This window comes from Staurois parvus, unplaced genomic scaffold (assembly GCF_062004578.1).
Source record: "Staurois parvus isolate SC_StPar_1 unplaced genomic scaffold, SC_StPar_1.0 ptg000168l, whole genome shotgun sequence".
NCBI classification, from domain to species: domain Eukaryota; kingdom Metazoa; phylum Chordata; class Amphibia; order Anura; family Ranidae; genus Staurois; species Staurois parvus.
This window is the reverse complement of record NW_028317964.1, coordinates 2864125-2886644: the sequence shown is the minus strand read 5'-3', so window position 1 is coordinate 2886644 and position 22520 is coordinate 2864125. Positions and strand designations below refer to the sequence as shown.

General features: G+C 41.0%; 1 protein-coding gene across 7 annotated transcripts in view; it reads left to right on the top strand.

Moving 5' to 3' along the window:
- The window catches only part of LOC149462785 (pseudouridylate synthase 1 homolog), a 91585-nt gene that overhangs the window by 7806 nt on the left and 61259 nt on the right, over window positions 1-22520 (top strand). For 5 of the 7 annotated variants that reach the window (XM_089676413.1, XM_089676409.1, XM_089676412.1 and 2 more), the window contains exons 2-3: window positions 5219-5374; window positions 11792-11867. Coding sequence is in view for 2 of the 7 variants with exons in the window: in XM_089676408.1 (XP_089532534.1) it covers window positions 13489-16083 (2595 nt within the window). In the remaining 5 variants the exon portion in view is untranslated. Of the gene's footprint in view, window positions 1-5218; window positions 5375-11791; window positions 11868-13488; window positions 19717-22520 lie in introns of those variants that run through there. The other 2 variants (XM_089676408.1, XM_089676407.1) reach the window with 1 other exon arrangement.

Genomic DNA, 22520 nt, shown 5'->3' with positions numbered 1-22520 from the left:
CTATATTTCCTTTATTAGTATTGTAGGCTTTGATATTCTGCATCCTCTCTATATGTCCTCTAATATTTTATTCTTTTTATACCCTTCCAAACTGAAAGACCCCACCACCACCTTGGTTCCCTCCCAACTATTAAATTCTGCACCCACGGTGCCTCAAATGCTGCTCAGCAGTTTATGGGATTAACTGCTTTGACGTTCTCCTCAGGCTTGAGTCCAGCTACTTCCCCCCTGATCACTTGCTTTTAAGATCAGGATTTGGAACATGCTCAGAAAGCACAAGGGGTGCAGATGTTTGTGGGATACAGGATTTCATGCTACATCAGGTTTTGTAGGTTTAACCACTTGGGTCAGGCCAATTTTGACACTTCTCTCCATCAACATTTTTTTTTTGCTAGAAAATTACTTAGGACCCCCCAAACAATTCTATTGCACACAAACGCCTAATTTTTATCAAAATCTAAAAGTTGATGTTACGCTGATTACATAGATACCTAACATGTCACGCTTTAAAATTGTGTACGCTTGTGGAATGGCGCCAAACTACGGTACCTAAAAATCTCTAGAAGCAACGCTTTAAAAAGCCTTTACAGGTTACCAGTTTAGAGTTACACAAGGGGGCTAGAACTAAAATTATTGCTCTCACTCTGCTGTTTGCGACAATGTCCCACAAGTGTGATGTGATCTCCGTTTACATATGCATGCATGTGTTCGCATTTGTGCATAAGATAGGGGGGGCACTTTAAATTTTTTTAAGTATAGTTGTATTCATTTTATTTGAGACTTTTTTTTTTTATTGTCATTTTAAGTTTTTTTTTTTTTCTTTATATCAGCTTTATTGCTGAATGAACTGCATCCCTTGTGAAAGCATGGATCGTGACAGGTCCTCTTTCATGAGAGATTTGGGGTCTATTACACCCAAAATCTCTCTTCCTGGGCTTCAGCTGATCAGACACAGATCGGCCTAATCGGCTGATTTCCTAGCTGCTAAAGGCACAAAGAGCTGAAACCTCAAATGATGAAATCTTGTGGTTTCCGGGGCTACAGAAAGGGAGGAACAACGTCAGTTCCTCTCTCTGTGTAATGTCACTGCTGCTGCTTACAGCGGTCCCAGGCTATGCGATTGGATAGGTGGCGGGGGAACCTGCTGTTTAGCCACTCGAATCACTTCTGTGTAAGAAAAATTGATGGCTGTAAATTTTAATACCCAGGATGATGCTTGTTGCATGATCCTGGTATAACAACTCCCACCCAGGACGTCCTTTGATGTTCTAAGGGCAAGAAGTGGTTCAAGTGAACTTGAATACAAAGAGTGATTTATGTGCTGTGTTATGGGGAACATTTATAAATGTAAGTTGTAGCCAAGCTATTATCTGAAAAATGTCTATTTCCCTGGAATTCCATAGGTAACAGTGTACTTCCTGGTGTATGTGTGCCTAGGCTCCCCTGTGGCTACATATACAGAGATCTAAGGCCATGTGGTCAGGAGATAAAAATGTAAACAGACTGCGCATTAGTATTAAACATATCATCATATGCATATAATTCAAACAATAACCATTCCAATAACATACAACATAAATTGCCGTTAGTAAAGTCCCAACTGGGGAAACAAGTGCACGTGCTTGTGCTCCAGCTTTGTTGAAGTGCATATTTTCTTCAATCAATTCAAAGTTCTCCACTGTGCTCAACAAGGGTGTTGCACTTTACAGCCACTGCCCCTAAGATAAGAGACTGTATAGTCTCTACACAATCTCTTCGCTGCAGGCTCTCCACTTCTGCTTCCCTGACCAATGGGTACACTCTGATTAAGTGGAGTGAAATGTGGTAGACAGGCAGGTGGATTAACCTTGTACCAGACTATACAGTGGGGCAAAAAAGTATTTAGTCAGCCACCAATTGTGCAAGTTCTCCCATTTAAAAAGACGAGAGAGGCCTGTAAATGGCATCATAGGTAGACCTCAACTATGAGAGACAAAATGAGAAAAAACAACCAGACAATCACATTGGCTGATTTGGAAAGAATTTATTTGCAAATTATGGTGGAAAATAAGTATTTGGTCACCTACAAACAAGCAAGATTTCTGGCTCTCACAGACCTGTACCTTCTTCTTTAAGAGGCTCCTCTGTCCTGCACTCATTACCTGTATCAATGGCACCTGTTTGAACTTGTTATCAGTATAAAAGACACCTGTCCACAACCTCAAACAGTCACACTCCAAACTCCACTATGGTGAAGACCAAAGAGCTGTCGAAGGACACCAGAAACAAAATTGTAGACCTGCACAAGGCTGGGAAGACTGAATCTGCAATAGGCAAGCAGCTTGGTGTGAACAAATCAAAGGTGGGAGCAATAATTAGAAAATGGAAGACATACAAGACCACTGATAATCTCCCTCGATCTGGGGCTCCACGCAAGATTTCACCCCGTGGGGTCAAAATGATCGCAAGAACGGTGAGCAAAAATCCCAGGACCACACGGGGGGACCTAGTGAATGACCTGCAGAGAGCTGGGACCAACATAACAAAGGCTACCATCAATAACACACTACGCCGCCAGGGACTCAGATCCTGAAGTGCCAGACATGTCCCCCTGCTTAAGCCAGTCGATGTCCCGGCCCGTCTGAAGTTTGCTAGAGAGCATTTGGATGATCCAGAAGAGGATTGGGAGAATGTCATATGGTCAGATGAAACCAAAATAGAACTGTTTGATAGAAACACAACTCATTGTGTTTGGAGGAGAGAGAATGCTGAGTTGCATCCAAAGAACACCATACCTACTGTGAAGCATGGGGGTGGCAACATCATGCTTTGGGGCTGTTTCTCCGCAAAGGGACCAGGACGACTGATTCATGTACAGGACAGAATGAATGGGGCCATGTATCGTGAGATTTTGAGTGCAAACCTCCTTTCATCAGCAAGGGCATTGAAGATGAAACGTGGCTGGGTCTTCCAACATGACAATGATCCCAAACATATCGCCCGGGCAACGAAGGAGTGGCTTCGTAAGAAGCATTTCAAGGTCCTGGAGTGGCCTAGCCAGTCTCCAGATCTCAACCCCATAGAAAACCTTTGGAGGGAGTTGAAAGTCCGTGTTGCCCAGCGACAGCCCCAAAACATCACTGCTCTAGAGGAGATCTGCATGGAGGAATGGGCCAACATACCAGCAACAGTGTGTGCCAACCTTGTGAAGACTTACAGGAAACGTTTGACCTCTGTCATTGCCAACAAAGGATATATAACAAAGTATTGAGATGAACTTTTGATATTGACCAAATACTTATTTTCCACCATAATTTGCAAATAAATTCTTTCCAAATCAGCCAATGTGATTGTCTGGATTTTTTTTCCTCATTTTGTCTCTCATAGTTGAGGTCTACCTATGATGCCAATTACAGGCCTCTCTCATCTTTTTAAGTGGGAGAACTTGCACAATTGGTGGCTGACTAAATAGTTTTTTGCCCCACTGTAGCTATTAAAGTTCACTCTGGGCTTTAAGAATGGAAGAGTCGCTTTTTCTTCTTTTTTGTTGAGATATTGTAGACTTAAATTGAAGCAGTGTGCACTATCCTGAAGCTGGAGGATTCGCTTGTCGCTACTACTAGCATGCAGTCTTAGCTCTTCGAAGTCAGCTAAGACGTTTCTACATTATCCTTTGTTGTGTTACTCTATTAGGACTGTCAGCATTCTGGAACTGACTGATGCCTTTCTGCCGCGGATCTGGCACATTTTTGGTTAAACAAGGTGACCATACCAGTGGAGGATGTGCCCTTTAAGGACGCTATGGAGAGGAGGTTTTCCATGGCCATGTTTTCCCTCTCTGGTACTCTGCATACCATTCGGGCCTGGTTTTACTTTGTCAAGTTCTCACTGTCTGGTCTAAGTCTCTTAGGGCCCATTCACACCACCACAGTTTATGTGCACTACAATGCAGGACCACAGTGCACTGAAATCGCATGAAAACTACTTTCCATTAAAATATGTAAAGCTCTTCACATTAGTGTCTTTGTTTTAGAGCAGTGGTCTTCAAACTGTGTCCTGGGGGCCAAATGTGGCCATTTGCCTGCCTTTTTCCGGCCTTTGGGCTGCTATTGACACCAACAATGGGGCATAATTCCTGCCACTGACATCAACAATGGGGAACTACTTCTCCCACTGACATCAACAATAGGGTACCATTGATGGGGCATTAATTGTCCCCTAATACCAAAGATGGGGCACTGTTTACTTCCAGTGATGCCAGAACAATTTCTATTCCCAGTGGCCACAGCACAGCCCTCCTAAAGTCTGAAGGACAGTGAAATGGACCTTTTGTTTAGAAAGTTTGAAAACAAGAAATTCAAGTTTCGGTCCCTGCTTGCTTCCTGTCTTCCATTCTCCTCCTACTGTCTTCTTAATGCTATGTGGACCTTAACTAAACTATGTCAGGGCTCCTGGACCAAGGTATCATTGTCTCAGTCCACGCTGTGGAACTGGACCCAGAAGTGTGGTCTTTGAACCAGGACCTGTGTCACATGTGGATCTCCTAGCTTCCAGGTCTAGACATACTGTAGCCTAGACTTTTTTTGTGTTTTGAAAATATATATATTGTTTGGGGGGTTCTCAGTTAATTTTTCATTATGAAAAGCACATTTTGGAATGTGTTCAGAAAAATGTAAATGTCGGTCTCAAAGTCAAAAGGGTTAAGTGCATGTGTATAGCTCATAGTATATGTAGTTATTTTAATTGTGAATGTGCATTTTTGGTTTGTCTGTTCTTTGCCTTTAAAACGGCATCAACTTTGCAAACAATTTTAACCCTTCCCGCTGGATTTACCCATATGCTGAAAGTATGGGCCCTATGTCTTGCTGTCACACATATGCTTCCCTTTATGTGTGCTTGGGCATACCTTCTATAGTGTGGTCCAAGAATAGGGACCGTCCTGTTGCAGACAGAAAAAAATACGCATTGGGGGGAGTTTACTGCGTGAGGTGATTGTACCCATATTAGTGCATTTGCGACAGGAACAATTTTACAAGAGCTAATGGCCTGAATTTGGACATGGGATTCCTCAATCATAATCCAACAGTTTTATTACTATCAGCTCAAGCATGACTGCCTCTGCTAGTGTTGTCCCCCCCCCCCCCCAGACTTTGCTTTTGCCGTGTCTTATCTCTGTTTTTTGCTTTTTTTTCCCCATCCCCTACATCTCTTCTAACATTCTGCTAAATCTTTGTTTCAGTACTGTTTAGACCTGAAGAAGGGGAGAGGAGGTCGGCAGGAATAGCACTTGGAAGGAATTTGTCATGAATTGATTGGCCGTCATGTTAACAAATCAGGAGCTATCCATTACCATTTACCACCAAATGAAATACCCAATTTGTCCTGAAAAAAAAAGGTATAATTCACCTGGATATACAAAGTAGCTGTGATGATATGTAAAGTTTTACTAACACATGTCAAAGTTGTAAAATTTTACTTAGGCTTTAAGATTTGTTTTACCCTTAGGCGTGAAGGGGTTAAAAAAACGTTAGTGTGCATGGCGCCTTATACTTGTGCAACATTTTTCCCATTTTAGCTTTACTTGGAATCGGACACATTTGGAGAATCTGGGGGAAGGAGTTACATATCACTTAGCGACAGGGCTCTTTTGATACCTGAGGTGAGCTCTCACCCCGACTCTCATTCTGAATATTTAGAAGATGTGAGTAAAGTGAAATAATGGGACAAATATAAACCTTTCAGAAGTGAATCTGCTCAATTCTAATAGTGAAAATCCATATCCCTGCTTATGCACAGCGGTGACTGATATCTGACATCTCCATCATAAGTAGGGTTGCACCCTCATCCCTTTAAAACCGAACACATATTAATGACGCATATTCTATGGCTAATTTATTGCAGATAAATTAGCCACAGAACACTTTAACCACTTTAATCAGCCACAGAACCTGTGTAATTTATGTGTTCGGTTTTAACCACTTGCCCTCCTGAGGATTTACCCCCCTTAACAGGCCATTTTTTGCATTACGGCTCTGCGTTACTTTAACTGACAATTGCGCGGTCATGCAGTGCTGCACCCAAATGAAATTTATGTCCTTTTGTCCCCACAAATTCAGCTTTCTTTCGGTAGTATTTGATCGCCTGTACGTTTTTAATTTTTTTTTTGCAAATGTTTAAAAAAATCATTTGAAGCCTGAAGATTACACAAAACTCCAAAACATGATATATTTTCTGAAACCAGAGACCATAGAGAATAAAATAGTGGTAGTTCCAATTTTTTATGCCACACGATATTATCACAAAAGTCTAGGAAATGCAAAATTTCAGTAAAAAATACACTTAAATTAATATTAGGGCACAAAAAGCAATACATTATCCAATTTTTTTGGTAGAATATAAAAGACGAGGTTCCATAGAGTGAATAGATATCCAACACAGTTGACAGTTTAGCGTAACGGAGGCGTTCTGGTGCTAGTATTATTGCTCTTATTCTGGCGTGCGCAGCGATATGTAGCACGTATCGCAATCGTCATTTTCATGTGTTGGCGCCCCAGCACGTGCATTTTCATTTGTGTGTGCGTACATATGTGGGGGTGGAGGGCCTTGAAAAAAACAAAAATTTTTTTCTTAGCTTTTTTTTTTTTTTTTTTTTTTAATCACGTGGGGGACAAAACGTCCACTATGTGATTATTTTTGGTGGCATATTCTCTTTTTTTTTGAGATATCCAGGGTCTACAAGACCTTTCATATCTCCCCTGTGCTTCACTGAATGTAATGCACCGCATTACATTCTTTCCTGGCCTCGATGGCCGGGGATCTGACAACGGAGACCCGGCAGTGATGTCACATCACTTCCAGGTCACGACAAGAAGGGGAGCACTCTATACCCACATCCCGACATACCACCGGCACCTACTGAACCAGTCTCGGGCCCGCAGATAGGCAAGCTGAGCCCAGGACGTATAGTGGGCGGGGGGGGGGCAGCTGCTGGCGGGGGGCAGCGGCTAGCACTGTGGGCTGTGTGGAAGCAAAAATGCTTCCACCTGACAGATGAGCCGTGCTGCTTGCCTGCAGCAGGGCTACAGGCAAAAAAAAAAAACAACCTGCTGGTGCCCAGAACTACATGTCCCAGGCGTTGGGTGATATGAATTGCACATCCCCGACTGGTGATACACAGTGCATCCTGAATGATGGGATTTATTCTCAGTTATCTGTTCCTGCTCTATATTATTATTATTATTATTATACAGTATTTATAAAGCGCCAACAGTTTGCTCAGTGCTGTACATTACAAAGGGGGACAGTCTATGCGACAGTACAATAACAATAAAATGCGATACACGAGGGGTTCAAGGGCCCTGCTCCTTCTAGCTTACAATCTAGGAGGGAGGGGATAGTGGTACAGGAGGAAATAGCTGTGGGGGATGGAGTGGTAGGAAGAGTGGAGGAGGTCGGCAATTAGCAGGGGGTGGGTTAGGCTTCCCTGAAGAGGTGGGTTTTCAGGGTGCGCCTAAATGAGAGGAGAGTAGGTGATAGTATGATGGATTGGGGTAGTGAGTTCCAGAGGATGGGAGATGCCCTGGAGGCGGGCATGGGAGGAGGAGACCAAGGAACTGTATGTCTCAGTGCTGCACAGTACCACTTCTCCTGTGCGCTGGGTGTAATTTTGAGTATCCATTCGTACGCAGCATATGACAACATTGCACAGAGCGCCTATCGTGTCCTAGATGTTAGGTGTAATTATCAGTATCTGTTAGCCTTCTATATGAACTCCTGTAGCACAGTAGCAATTAACATTCTCTTGTGATGAAGGCCAGAGATAATTCTCAGTATGTATTTCTGCTGTTCATGTTCAGATGTCTGGTGGCAATTCTCTGTTCCTGTGTGCTGGGTTAAATTCTCAGCATTTAGTCTAAGGCTTGGTTCACACCTATGAGCTGCCCTACATGGAACATAAATCCCTGATTCCTTTCCAAAACGCATTGCAACGAACTGCACATTGCCAGATGTGTGGAGTGCCATTAACCATTAATAGTTTCTGTACTTGTTGGGAACATGCACAATTTTGTGTGCATTCCCAACATGCATAGATGTGAACCAAATTTCTAGCCTAGCAATGCTGCACTATACCTGTTTTGTCCAGAGGCCAGGATGTAATTCTTTGCATCTACTTCTGTATATATGGAGTCAGCATTCTTCTCGTTATACTTGCTGCGTGGAATTCTTTGTATCTCCTTCTTTCTCTGTATCCGGTATAATATGGAGACTGGCCAGTAGCCCTCCTCTTGTTCTGTGCTCTGTATGTATTACCTATGCAGCAATTGTCTCTTGCCTCATTTTTTATGGTTGGGATAAATTGAAGTATGATTTCTTACACATTAGTTAAGCCATGCATTTTAGTTTTCTAGTATGCCGTCCTGTAATCTCCTGTCGTGCATATACTGTTATCAATGGTGGTAAAAAAAAAAAAAAAGGTTTTACTATCTAAATTGCTGCCATATCTTGGGTTTTTATAATAACTATGCTTAGAGTAAAATGTGGCAATAGTGAGCGCTCTCCGATAGCAGCTGATACACTCAGTTAACCACATAAAACCTTCAGTATAAAATAAATAATAAGTGCAGCGCTAAATAAATCAGTGAAAATAAAGTCCCAATATAATTCAATATACAATCGGTATTGTGAATCGTGCCAGTAAGCGTATCCTTATTAGGTGGTGCTCCATGCAAATGATAAAATTACACGCTTACCAGAAGCGCATAGATTATGTGCATTGATAAATCAGAGTAGTAAGGTATGCGTCTGGGACATCCATCTCCAATTGGGCAGCTCCGCAGTAAGTGGGTGATGTCTGCTCCAGAGGTCTCCTTAACCTCCTTAACGGTATTCCCGAGTGTAGCTCGGGGTAAAATGTCAGTACCAAAAGCGGTAACCCCGAGCTACACTCGGGCTTACCATGCGGCGCTGCATAGGGAGTCCCTGCAGAGCTTACCTTGTCCTGCGCTCCCGCGATGTGTCCCCTGCAGCGTCCACGGCCATCTCCTCCGGCCGATGCCGGCATCCGGCTTCTGTGTTCCGGTCCCTGTGACGTACGAGCGCCGCCGGGGGCGGCGAGAAATTTGAAAATTTTTAAAATGTCATTTTTTTCCAAACAAATTTTACATAATAAAACATTGCTGTTTCAACCCATTTCACATACATTTTGTCCCTAGTGCTTTGTCCTGTGCCCTGCCTGCATTTTGTCTGTTCTTTCTGCCTGGTAACTGAGAAACGTCCATGGCGTCCAAAAAGTGTCCCTTTAGGTCAAAAGCGGTTTTAGACCAGCTAGAGAACAGCGATAGTAAATCAGAACCACTTGCAGAATTGAGTGATAATGATTTGTGGGGAAATTCGTCATCAGACACTGAAAACGATTTTGCAACTTTGCTCAGTGATGTGCGAACTTGGCGCTATATTTCAGATTTCAGTGTTTTTGGTTTGATTTATATTATTGAATTAAATGTATTATTATTATATTATTATTTTTATGATTATTTATTAAATTATAATTTATGATTTCGTGTTTCAAATTTTATCCTACCCGGGATGTTTACTAGACTCTTGTTCGGGCAGATTTCAGTGAGTTATTCCTACAAATTACAGCCTACAATAAAAAAACTACATATTTCCATGCAAATTAATGGTACCGCTTTCAGCACCAAAAATCTGAAATAATCATACCGCCAGGGAGGTTAAGGATCAGCAGGGTCAGCCACCTGATTACAGGAATTCCCCCTCTCTGGATATTGAAGAACTTCCCAGATTCTGCATACTTAAAAGGCAATTCTTAGCTGTGATGGCTGCATTCATTTTCTTTTAGGCTTCATTTCTTCTATTTTCATCTGGTAATACAGCCAGCAAATCTGTTGTTTAATAAAAGCTCCTAACTATGCTCACTTGTATATCATAAGGGTTTACTGTTATGACATAATAAAGGATAAGTTCACCTTTTATAATATGTTACATTACACCCTTATTCAGGGTGTAACATGTTGTGAACCGGCCTACACGTCCCCTCTTTGACAGCTAGGGGGGATTTTCTCCCGCTAGCTATCAAAATTAAAAAAGAAAAAAAAAAGGGGGCGTGTGGGGCTCCGCCCACCCAGCTGCGTCACTCATTCACAGTCCTCTTTGAATGAGAAAACTACAAGTCCTGACAGCCTTAGTGACTGTCGGCTTATCGTTCTCAATGAACTAACATGGCAATGTGAGCGCTGTCGTAGTTCAATGATTCTTCCTGTCAGAATGTATCGGCTTGCTCATGCAGGATGTATGGCCAAGCAGATATACTGAGAGGTCTGCAGGAGACCTGCATGGCACCACTGATCTGCTGATCCCTGATGCAATGCTTTCCAGGATCCTGCAACAAAAAATAATAAATGCACATTTTTTTTAACTGCAAACAAATGTGCAGGTATTATTTTTTGTCAAAAGGTAAACTTATCCTTTTAGTTAATTATCGTTTTAATGTACTCATGAAGTATGAAATGATGTAAAATACATTGTAGCATTTGGTTACTTGAAGTGGAACTGAACTGAAAAAGTGCAGTTTTGCTGTTCTAATGGAAAATTTAGAAATGTTAGCTGTCCTAAGCAGAACTCTGAAATGCACCTTTTGTCAGCATTTCTCCTAAAAAATGGCAGAGCACTTGTGTGTCCTAGGCACCTCTGTGTTTTACAGCCTTAGGTCTCATTCACAAGGGCATTCTATAGCATATGCCCGTGTGAGGGCCCATTTTTCCCATACATGGATGCACAGGTGTTGCATGTATCCCAGTGCAGGCAGTGTGTATTTGGGGCTGTGCACCCACACTCAAATGGCTGTCAAATTGGTAGCAGCGGCTTTGTCTGTACAATCCCTTATAGGACTTATAGTTGTACATCTGTATTGTGAGATCTAAGGCACTGTGCCTCTCAGCACAAGTCTCAGGAGATTCGAGTGAAATATGGTGATGTCACCAATGTGCTTTCCACAGTCACTCTTGCTAGGGACTCTGACATTAGGAAGCAAAGCCCTGCCTCTTACAAGATGGCCACCTCCACATAATGCAGAACAAAGCATTGTAAATTAGTAATGAGGAAGATCAGCTGCAGGAAGACCAAAGATGGCACTGGTGTGTGGTGTTTCCCTCCTGCCTATATTATTTTGGGGCACATCTTCTAGATTTCACTTCTTAAAAGTGGAACGTTAGGTAAAAATTTAAAATGGAGACAGGCAGGTTTTTTAGTGCAGAAGAGACATGCCTCTTCTCCATTAAAGCTACCTACTGCCTGTCCACCCCTGTACTTTGAGCCATGCAGGCGCAGCTCGCTGTACAAATTCAGCAACGCCGAATTTGACTGGAACTCCCGTACATGCGTCGGAGTCATGTCATCCCTGCCCAGCCAACGACAGCAGCTGACACTGAGGACCCGGATGCCGTTCCCCCCCGAAGAGGTCAGCAGCCAGGCAGGGAGATCCAGGAAGTGAGTATAGTTGCAATTTAATAAAGAAACATAAGTGCATCTCCCATCAATTAACTTCTTGTTTAGTTTTATATAATTGATGAAATTAAACAATATATTGAATAGAATTGTACTCAAGGTGTACATTTGTGAAGTGTATGGAATTATTACCACTTGTGCTTCCCTGCGAAGAAGAATAGGAACTGTTTAGTTACTGTGGCCTTCTGAAATCCGTTTTTCAACAGAAATAAAACTTCAGTGCCATAGTGGTGTCCAGAGTTGATGTTCACTAATTTTTTTTTTTTTTTTTGCACATCCATGTTTACAGGTTTTCTTTGTGGTTCTGACGTGCAAATTTTAAGAATATCCGAAAAATCCTACCCAATTCCATCAATATCAATAAGGTATTTGCACACTTTGGCTTTCAGTTACCTTTAGCTATTTGTAAGACCACCATTAATTCTGGAAATGTGTTTGTTTTATATTTAGTAGATCTGCAATAACTGAATATTACAAACTAGTGAAAATCCCAAAAAGAAAAACATTATTCATACTTGCCTAAATGAATAGGAAGATTGTAAAAGTGTAAATTTACTGAAAAATTGTTACAATACTTCCCAATGTGTCATAATATCTTTTACTTTTTTGTTTGTGGTTTTTTTTTTTCTGTATTTTTATTTTACCCCTCATTTTTTGCTATTCAGCACTGCGTTAATTTAACTGGCAATTGTTCGGTCATGCAACACTGTACCCAGATTAAATTTATATCCTTTTTTTTTTTTCAAACAAATAGAGCTGTCTTTTGGTGGTATTTGGTCGCCACTGGGTTGTTTTTTATTTTTTTATTACATAAATGAAAAATGTCTGAAAATTTTGGGGAAAAAATGGTATTTTGTACTTTGTTATAAACATATCCAATAAAAGGATAAAAAAATCTAATTTCTTTATAAATTTTAGCCAAAATGTATTCTGCTACATGTCTTTGGTAAAAACAAAATCCCAATAAGTGTTATATTATTTCTTTGTGCGAAAGTTATAGCGTCTACAAACTACACTGGAATTTACGCAGATATGACGCTATACTGGTAATGGAGGTGATCAGCATCTTATAGTGGGATTGTGATAGTGTGGTGGCCAATCTGACACTGCCCGTGAGGTACACTAACTGACACTGACATCACTGGTGACTTGAATACAGTGGTCAGTACTAATACAGACAATCTCTGGGTTATGGGTTCTGTAGGTTTGTTCTTAAGTTGAATTTGTATGTAAGTTGGAACAGATACATTTTATTAAGTGTAACTCCAGCAAAAAAAAATCGTTTTTGAGTGTTGGATAGCATAGGGAAGGGTTAACTGGTCATGCAGTGATGTGGTATTGCTGACAAGCCTGCTGAACAGTATGTGACAGCATGTGGTAAGCTGCAAGATGGCCTCCCGATGGTTTTCAGGGCCAGCGTGACATCACGCTGCCTCCGTTCTTAAGTATGAGCCCTATGTAAGAACTGCCTGTTGTGCACTGCACTAATGACACTGGCTGGGAAGGGGTTAACGCCTAGGGGCTAACGCCTAGGGGCAATCAATGGTTTAATTGTGTGCCTAACAATGTGGAATTGTGCTGCTTTTACTTTATGGTATTGCTGTTTATTCTCCCTGCTTTGCATGGAGAATAAACAGACAGATTGCTGTTCCCTGTACACAGAGTTCTGCGTTTTGTAAACACAGAGCTCTGTGACTGATTGGACACTGCCAATCAACTGATTTCAGCCAAATTTACTGGTGGAAATCAGCTGCCAAAATAGTGCCATTTCAATCACAGCACGTGTCAGCAGGGGATGTGCGCCTGTGGACCCCAAACCCAGAAGAAGGCCAGTCGCATACATATACGTGATCATGGCTGCACCTGCCACCTGCTTGCAGTATATTTACTGTGAGCGGTCTGCAGGTGGTTAAACTCAGTTTGTATCATGTTTTTGTATGTTCCTTCAATGCAACATGTACTTGTTGGTACTTTCTCTCCAAATAGATGCCTGGTTGTTATGTGAGAGGCTGCCTGTCAAGGTGGGGAAGAAAAGATGAAGATTACAGCCTCCATGTTTTTCCAAAAGATCCATCCTTAACAAAAAAATGGCTGCAACAACTTGGCATTCCTCCAGATGAAATCGAACAGGTCATTGGAAAAGTAAAAGAAAGAAAGCAGGGCTCATTTAGGATCTGCAGCAAGCATTTTGCAAAGGATTGCTATGAAAAACGCCCGTTTGGATGGACACTGAAAAAAGGATCCATACCAACCTTGTTCCTTCAAGACGACTGTGAACCAGACCATGCTTACGCCAAAAGACCTAAGCTAGAGGGGGCTGAAAGCAGTGCAATGTCTGGGGAAACCATTGAGCAGCCTTTGGAATTTGAGGACACAGAAATCGCTTCCATCTCTTCAGGGGCTGAGCAAGAGAGTTCGTCTCCTGTGTTAATTATATCTGAGACAATAACAGACTTCTCTACCATCGATAGCCTAGGTTTACAAACGTATGAGGAAGTTGTCCCCTCCATTCCATGCACAGAAGAAACACAGCTAGCATTTTGTGGGGAATCCTCAAGAAGAAAAAAATCCAAAAAAAGGCATGCAAAGAGTGTGGGCACATGTACTGAATATTTCCCAGGCCAACTTCACAAATCCACTCAGTTTAGGAAAAGTTTTGGAACAAAGAACAAAAGATCACAGGTGTGCCGCAGACCACCTCATAGGTCTATTGGTATCCAGTGCAATTTGGGAAATGTATCAGCAGAGTCTTCTAGTCGTCGCTCACATGTCTTATCAAAGCAGACTGGTCACGTACCTGAGAACAGTCTCGCTGATCTAGCGAGCCTGGAACAGGATCCTGAGTATCTGGTAGAAGTAAACATTGATTCTCCACCCTGTTCCTCTGCAACCGATGACTCTTGTGATTCTGATTCTGAACTACAAGGAGTCCCCCTTTCAGATTCAGAACTAAGTCCTCCCATCCCACGAAGGGACATAGATGAAAGTTACAGGCTCACTAAAGAAAAGGAGGATGATTTTAGAAAGTTAGTACATGAGGATATCTTTATGGATTCAAATGACCCTGACAACTCTTATGTCTTACTTAATGACATGCCCAATGACAGAGACCACGTTAAAGAAAATAAATTTATCGTTTTTGAATCATGCTTGGATGAACTTCTCTTTTCCTGCAAGTGCAAGGCCAGAGCTAACTGTATGGGATCTATTGTAAAACTTCAGAAATATAGAATTGGCACTGCAATAAGTGTCACTGCTTACTGTTCTAAAAAACACAAATTCAACTTGTGGAGGAGTCAGCCACTTATTGGCAGGACACCTGTGGGCAACCTTTTACTTTCTGCTGGTATTCTATGTAGTGGTTCCAATTTCCTGAGAGTGGAACGTTTGCTCAGTTTTATGGGGATCTTTGGCATCAGTAAGCCAACTCACTTTAACAACCAGGACAAATATCTATTTCCAACAATAAATTATCACTGGGAAAAAAACCACCTGGAGACACTAGAAGGAATGCAAAATAACCCAGTGGCTCTGTCCGGTGACAGAATATTTCATTCTCCAAGTCATAGTGCCAAATATTGCATCTACAGCTTCTTGGACAGCAAATCCAAAAGAATTGTAGATTTTCAGATAGAACAACATCAGCCTGGTACAAAAGCAGACTTATTAGAAAAAAAGGCCTTCCATGTTTGCTTACAAAGGCTGCGTGCAAGCAATATAGACATCAAAATAGTTTGCACAGATCTCCACATGTCAATTCGGAAATTGATGCATGACCTTTACAAGGACATAACACATCAGTTTGATGTGTGGCACGTGGCAAAGTCGATTGGCAACAAAATTTCCTCTGCTAGTAAGAGATCCAATACAGCAGATCTAGCACACTGGGTGGTTCCCGCCAAAAAACACCTATGGTGGTGTGTACAGACATGTAATCAGAATCCTTTGCTGCTGCGGGAACAATGGATTTCCATTGTTTATCATGTTGCCAACAAGCACAAGTGGCAAACAGGCACACTATACAAGCAGTGCCTTCATGCTCCACTCAACAGGGAGGAAGGAAAAGCTCGAGAATGGCTTACTGTTGGTTCAACCGCTCATAGTACTTTAAAGGAAATAGTCTTAAATCCCCGCCTTTTAAAAAATATTGAGCATTTGTCCCATTTTTCCCATGCAGAAGAACTGGAGGTGTTTCACAACACTGCTTTAAAATACCAATCCAAGCGAAATCACTATTCCCTTGATAGCCTGATGGCAAGAATACAACTAGCTGCCTTAGAACACAACAAGAACATTGGGCGAATGCAGGCTGTAGTACGCAGAGTCACAAGCCATGGTGGAAAACTTGGGTCATCAAATCAGAGACTCTCCAACAGTAAAGCAAAAAAAGAATGGGTTGTTGAAAATGAATTTGAACCAACTGATCAGGAATTTATTAAAGAAATCATAAAGGACGTACTGGAACTAGCCAAAGGCAACAGGTCTTACCCATGGCGTTCTCGCTGTGATAGGGAACCACAGAATATTGCTACTGTGCCTCGTTCAGAAAAATCTGGTTTTGAAATATTGGTCACGATATAAAGTTGGTATCAGTAGACATGAGCTAAGCCTTCTATTATGTTATGGACTGAGAAGGAAGACAGCCCTTGTCTACATGGTGGTTTGTTAGGCGCTATATCTGCAACATAACAAAAGGTTTTTCAGCTTTGGTGGATCAAATAGCCTGAGAAAAATGTAGTTGTTAAACAGAATTCCAACCCAAACCTAACAATTCTTAAAGATGTCCTCTGCCCCTCCTAACACCTATACTGACTAATCTGCACAAAAAGGTGTATATACTTGCCTATATTCATCCTGCTCCCCGTGTTATCCAGAGGTGGCTGCAGGAAAAGGAGAGTGCGCGCCCAATAATGGCTGGGAAATCTGGGTACAGTGATGTCACCCGTAGGTCTTGCTGTTTTCCGTACTCCCTCATCTACCCTGCAGTTGCCGCTAGCTGACCCAGGGGAACCAGATCACATGACTGGATCATAGTGAGCTGAAAGGGTAAGTATATACATCTTTTTCTACACAGGTTAGTCCGTATAGGTGTTATTAGTGGGGAGGGGACATTTTTAAGACTAGTTAAGTGTAAGCTGGAATTCTACTTTAAGTTAACTCATAAAATGTAATACCTAAAGCAAAGGGCTCTCTGCAAAGAAGTTGTCACCTAACACGCTGCTGATATCTGTAGAAGTAAGGAGGAATTGTCCAAGCAAAAACCTTTGGGAACCAATATGAAGTTTGGGATTACTGCTCTTACACTGTTCGTAAATCTGCTGGCATCTACGTCACTTACTGTGTAGACATAGTGCTTGGTGGTAGGAACCACACAACCCAATAGGGATCTGAAGAATTGCCACTCCCAGAAGTGAAAGTTTCTGAAAATTCTTCATCAGGCAGTTTTTCTCTACGACTCCGGCAATCAACAGCATTGGTAGGAGGCAAGTTGAGTATCTAAATTTGGCAGGGAGCACTTTTTGGTATTGGTATTAGCAACAGCCTTTTTTATAGTAGAACTAAAAGGCAAAACTTTTTTTTTCTTTCATTTTGGATAAAGCAAGGGAGGGTTATAACCCGTGTGAGATTTGTTTTCGCATGTGTCCCATTGTTGAGATTTCCCTTCGCTTCCTCTCCCATAGCCAAAAAGAAATTGAGAGGAAATCCCTGCAAATTAAGGGAATTCCTTGGGGACCCCCAATTCACCAGTGTCCCCATTGGAAGATTTCACTTCTGTTCCCTTTCTGGGATTTTCTTTTTCTTTCTCTTAATGATAATAGTAAACAAATGGAGAGGTGGAATCTCCCTAATGGGGACACAGCAACAAAAGCTGACAAGCATTCTAATCCCCTTCCACTCTATCCAAAACAAAACAAAAAAATATTGCCTTTTAGTTATACAGTACTTTAAGGTTCAATGTGTCTATGTAGATTTTATCGCTGTCTCTGTCCCATTCAGTGATCGGTGATCACTTCTAGTTTAAAGTGTTACTAAGCCCAATACCCTGCATTCACTATATCTGGCCTCCCACAGTACACAGAACATGGAAGTGCAACTATTTTATTAAATCTATACTGTTAAATACATTAGAGCAGTCTTATGACTTCAGCTGAGCACTGGTAAAGCTTGTAGGTAGAGTTTATTTATACTCTAGGAGGATGCAGAACCCCTGACCTCTGTCTAGATAGTGCTGCTTGGCCCTGTGCTGATCACATGCACTCTCGTAAGAAAAAAAAAACCTCTAGCAGTACACATTAAACTGAGCATGTGCAGAAGGGCTACGGGTTCAATCTGTCTTATCAGCGTGGACATTTGAACAAGAGGAGGGGCAGAGAAGTCAGGATCAAACTGCCTTTTTACACAATGCAGAGGATTAACTCCTTAGGTTCCACAGTGAGCATAACAAGCATGTTTTACTGCATATACAGACTGATTTTACGGTTGTGGGCTTAGTAACACTTTAATTATAAGGACCGGACATAAGTTCAGCCAAGGATTTCAAACTTTCTTACTCAAAACTACATATACCTTTAAATGTACTTTGTTTCAAGAAATTTGGAGATTTCATATTTATTAATGTATTTCTTTTAGACATTGCAAAGCACTTCCATATTTTTTATTTTAATTGACATGGTAATATATTCTTTGTTTATTCCAATTTTAGTTTTCTTTTTAGCAAATTGAACTTTTACTGCAACTTTACTTCAAAGATTTTTATATTGGATTGTGAGTCAAGAAAGTTTTGTATTTACTAATTTTGTACTGCGATTGATCTGTAATAAATCAATAAATTTGTAATAAATTTGGCAGCTTAGAGACTGTATCTATTGTTACTCAAATGAATCACTTAGATATGAGATTCTGCTGAGGAGGAGGGTTTGTTAGTGGTGTGTAATGAAGCTTAAGGAGTGGTTTAACCCTTCAACTCCCCGGCCTTGTGTACCAATCTTAAAGCGGTAGTAAACCGCAGGAAAGGGGAAAAAAAATTCCCTGCAAGGTAATGTCATAATGTGCTAGTATGTATAGTATGTATTGCATACTAGCACATTATGTAAAACTTACATGAAAACGAAGCCCTCCAGTGGCGCATTGTCTCCGCTGTAGAGGTTTCCATCTTCCCCCGGTCTTCCTTCCGGGTTCATGTGCTCTGGCTGTCTGACAGCCTGGGCCGCAATGACTTCACCCCCGCTCATGTGCGCGGGAGTCCCGGGCCACGACACACAGCTCTGAAGGAACAGCATGGATCTGCCGCTCCATCAGAGTGCTTGCACTGGCTGGGAAAAAGAGAGAATATCTCTTAAACTGTGCATAATAAAAAGCAGAGTTCCACTCACGCTGTCAAACGGTAAGTCAGCAGCTACAAAAACTGTAGCTGCTGACTTTTAAAAAACACACACCTGTCCCGTGGTGTGTCCCCTGCAGCCCGTTTTACCGGCCGTCTTCTCTCCCTGGGCGCCGGCATCTTCAGTGTGGTCACATGGCTTTGACAGCTTGCGGCTTCACAGCCGGGTACCCACTGCGCATGTGTGAGTAGCGCTGCGCCTCCTGAATGGTCCTGTAGTCTTCTGGGTCCTGTCACATGTCCTAAAAGACTACGGGAAGGGAGGACACCTTCCACTTCTGATCACCTAGGCGATTGGAGCGGAGGTGGGAGCGGGTACCTGTCAAATTCGGGTACTCGCTCTCCCCCCGCCCCCCAAAGGTGCCAATCCTTAATGGAGAGCGGGGGACCAGTCTTTAAAGTGGAACTTCCCCTTTTTGGGTGGAGCTCCGCTTTAAGGAGATATTAATTTTACCTACAGGTAAGCTTTATTATAAGCTTACCTGTAGGTAAAATAAAAAAATAGTTTCTACCAATTTAACTTCTGGTGGCCAGACCATTTTTTGCAGAATTTCACTTTAGTCATTTTTTCTTCACTTACAGCTCTGAGTTTGTAAAATACCCTCCAAACCATACATTTTCTGAATGCAGAAGACCAGCAAAATAAAATAGATGTTGCTACTAATTTTGTAGGTCTCGTGATAGTTGTTGTGCAAATGTTTGTCAATAATGATTTTTTTTTTAAATAAAACATACTCAAATCATAGTGCTCAAACATAACAAAACTTACAAAATTCCTACTGAGTCTAAAAGCTCAAATTTTATTACGTTAATAAATACCTAATATTGGTAAATTTTTTATATTGTGCCTTTTTCTGAAATTGTAATATTGGGTCTGTGAAGTGCCTTGTTTTTCTTTTATTGTTTTTTATTTTTTTATTTTTCTGTTAAAAATTGAATATTTGGAACTTTTTGTTCTGTTATTGAAAATCTGGTTAATAAAAATTACCTGATTGAAAAAGTCACACAACCATATGTTATGGTAACCGGCAGTACTACATCGGCGTACTTGATTACATCGGAGTGCTGGATCGGTGTGCAATGCAGTGCATTGTAAGAAAACACTTCAGAGTTTGTGCAGAACACACATGCATGTTCTGTGCATCATAATGCATGCCCACAGTTCTGTTGGAGGAAGGGGGCTTTGGTGTAATTTTAGGGGTCTATAGAGACCCATGTTATTTTTTAACTTTTCAGATAAAGAGATTGATGACATGGAGACCTCAATCTCCTTCTTTGCAGTTGCAGCAGAACTGTGCCTTGTAAAGAGGCTTTCTGTTCATTTACAAAACAGAAACTAAAAGACAGTAGTAATTCCTTGCCATATAGGTTGATAATCATGCTGAGCTCCATTGTAACACAAACATTTTTCTTTTAGGTTTTTAATGCTGTTTTTATAATAAAATCAAAGTTGTATATATTTTTATATAGAAACTAGAGGACATTTCATGTGCTACTTAATACACACATGGAAAAAAAATATATATATATGTATGTGTATATGTATATATATATATATATATATATATATATATATATATATATATATATATATATATATATATATATATACACAGTTGTGTTCAAAATAATCGCGTTCAGACATCACTAACCTGATCAATCACTGTTTTTGGTAGAAATGATATTTCTACATGGCAAATAATTTACTAGCAGGTGTAGTAGAGTAATAGAAATCTAACAGACCCAACAGTCGTGACATGTATGCTGCTGATTCTCTGTAATTGAATCACTAATTGAAAGGGCATGTTCAAAATAATAGCAGTGTGGAGTTCTATTAGTGAGGTCATTCATTCTTTGAAAAACAGGTGGCAATTATTGCCCTTATTTAAGGAAGGAAGGCAGCAAATGTTGTACATGCTGGTTACAGTGCATTTCTCTCTGAAATTCTGAGGAAAATGGGTCATCCCAGATATTGTTCAGAAGAACAGCGTAGCTTGATTAAAAAGTTGATTGGAGAGGGGAAAACATATAAAGAAGTGCAGAAAATGATAGGCTGCTCAGCTAAAATGATCGCAGATGCTTTAAAATGGCAACCAAAACCTGAAAGACGTGGGAGAAAGCGAAAAACTACCATTCGAATGGATAGAAGAATAGCCAAAATGGCAAGGACTCAGCCAACAATCAGCTCCAGGAAGATCAAAGAAGGTGTAAAGTTACCTGTGAGGACTGTTACAATTAGAAGACGCCTATGTGAAGCCAAGCTATCTGCAAGAAGCCCCCGCAAAGTCCAACTGTTGAAAAAAAAGATGTGCTGAAGAGGTTACAATTTGCCAAAGAGTACATTGACTGGCCTAAAGAGAAATGGCGCAAAATTTTGTGGACTGATGAAAGTAAGATTGTTCTTTTTGGGTCTAGTGGCCGGAGACAGTTTGTCAGACGACCCCCAAACACTGAATTCAAGCCACAGTACACTGTGAAGCATGGTTGCGCAAGCATCATTATATGGGGATGTTTCTCATACTACGGTGTTGGGCCTATTTATCGCATACCAGGGATCATGGATCAGTTTGAATACATCAGAATACGTGAAGAGGTCATGCTGCCTTATGCTGAAGAGGAAATGCCCTTGAAATGGGTGTTCCAACAAGACAACGACCCCAAACACACCAGTAAACGTGCAACATCTTGGTTCCAGACCAACAAGATTGATGTTATGGAGTGGCCAGCTCAATCCCTGGATCTTAATTCAATAGAAATCTTCTGGGGTGACATCAAAAATGCAGTTTCTGAGGCAAAACCAAGAAATAGAGAAGAACTGTGGAATGTAGTCCAATCATCCTGGGCTGGAATACCTGTTCACAGGTGCCAGAAGTTGGTTGACTCCATGCAACACAGATGTACAGCAGTTCTCAGAAACAGTGCGACTACAACTAAATATTCATTAAGTGATTCAAAGGAAAGCAAAGTCTTCAAACGTTTTTCAGTTTATATAGTGAATGTTTGAGTTTGTAAAGAAGAATACAAACACTGCTATTTTTTTGAACAGTCTAATCACTTTTCTTAAATTTTTTTAGAGGAACAACGCAACTTTGATATATTTTTCTTCATGTTTTGATTTGGAATAGAATGTGTAGTGTTCCCAATGCATTTGTGCGTATGGAAATAAAAGCTATTAGAAGGATTTTGAGCTTTATTCCCTTTTTTCAACACACTGCTATTATTTTAAAAAACAACTGTGTGTGTGTGTGATAGATAGATATAGATATATATATATATACAGTGGGGATCGAAAGTTTGGGCACCCCAGCTAAAAATTTGTATTAATGTGCATGAAGAAGCCAAGGAAAGATGGAAAAATCTCCAAAAGGCATCAAATTACAGATTAGACATTCTTATGTCATCAAAAGTTAGATTTTATTTCCATCATTTACACTTTCAAAATAACAGAAAACAAAAAAATGGCGTCTGCAAAAGTTTGGGCACCCTGCAGAATTTATAGCATGCACTGCCCCCTTTGCCAAGCTGAGACCTGCCAGTGTCATGGATTGTTCTCAATCATCGTCTGAGAAGACCAGGTGATGTCAATCTCAAAGGTTTTAAATGCCCAGACTCATCTGACCTTGCCCCAACAATCAGC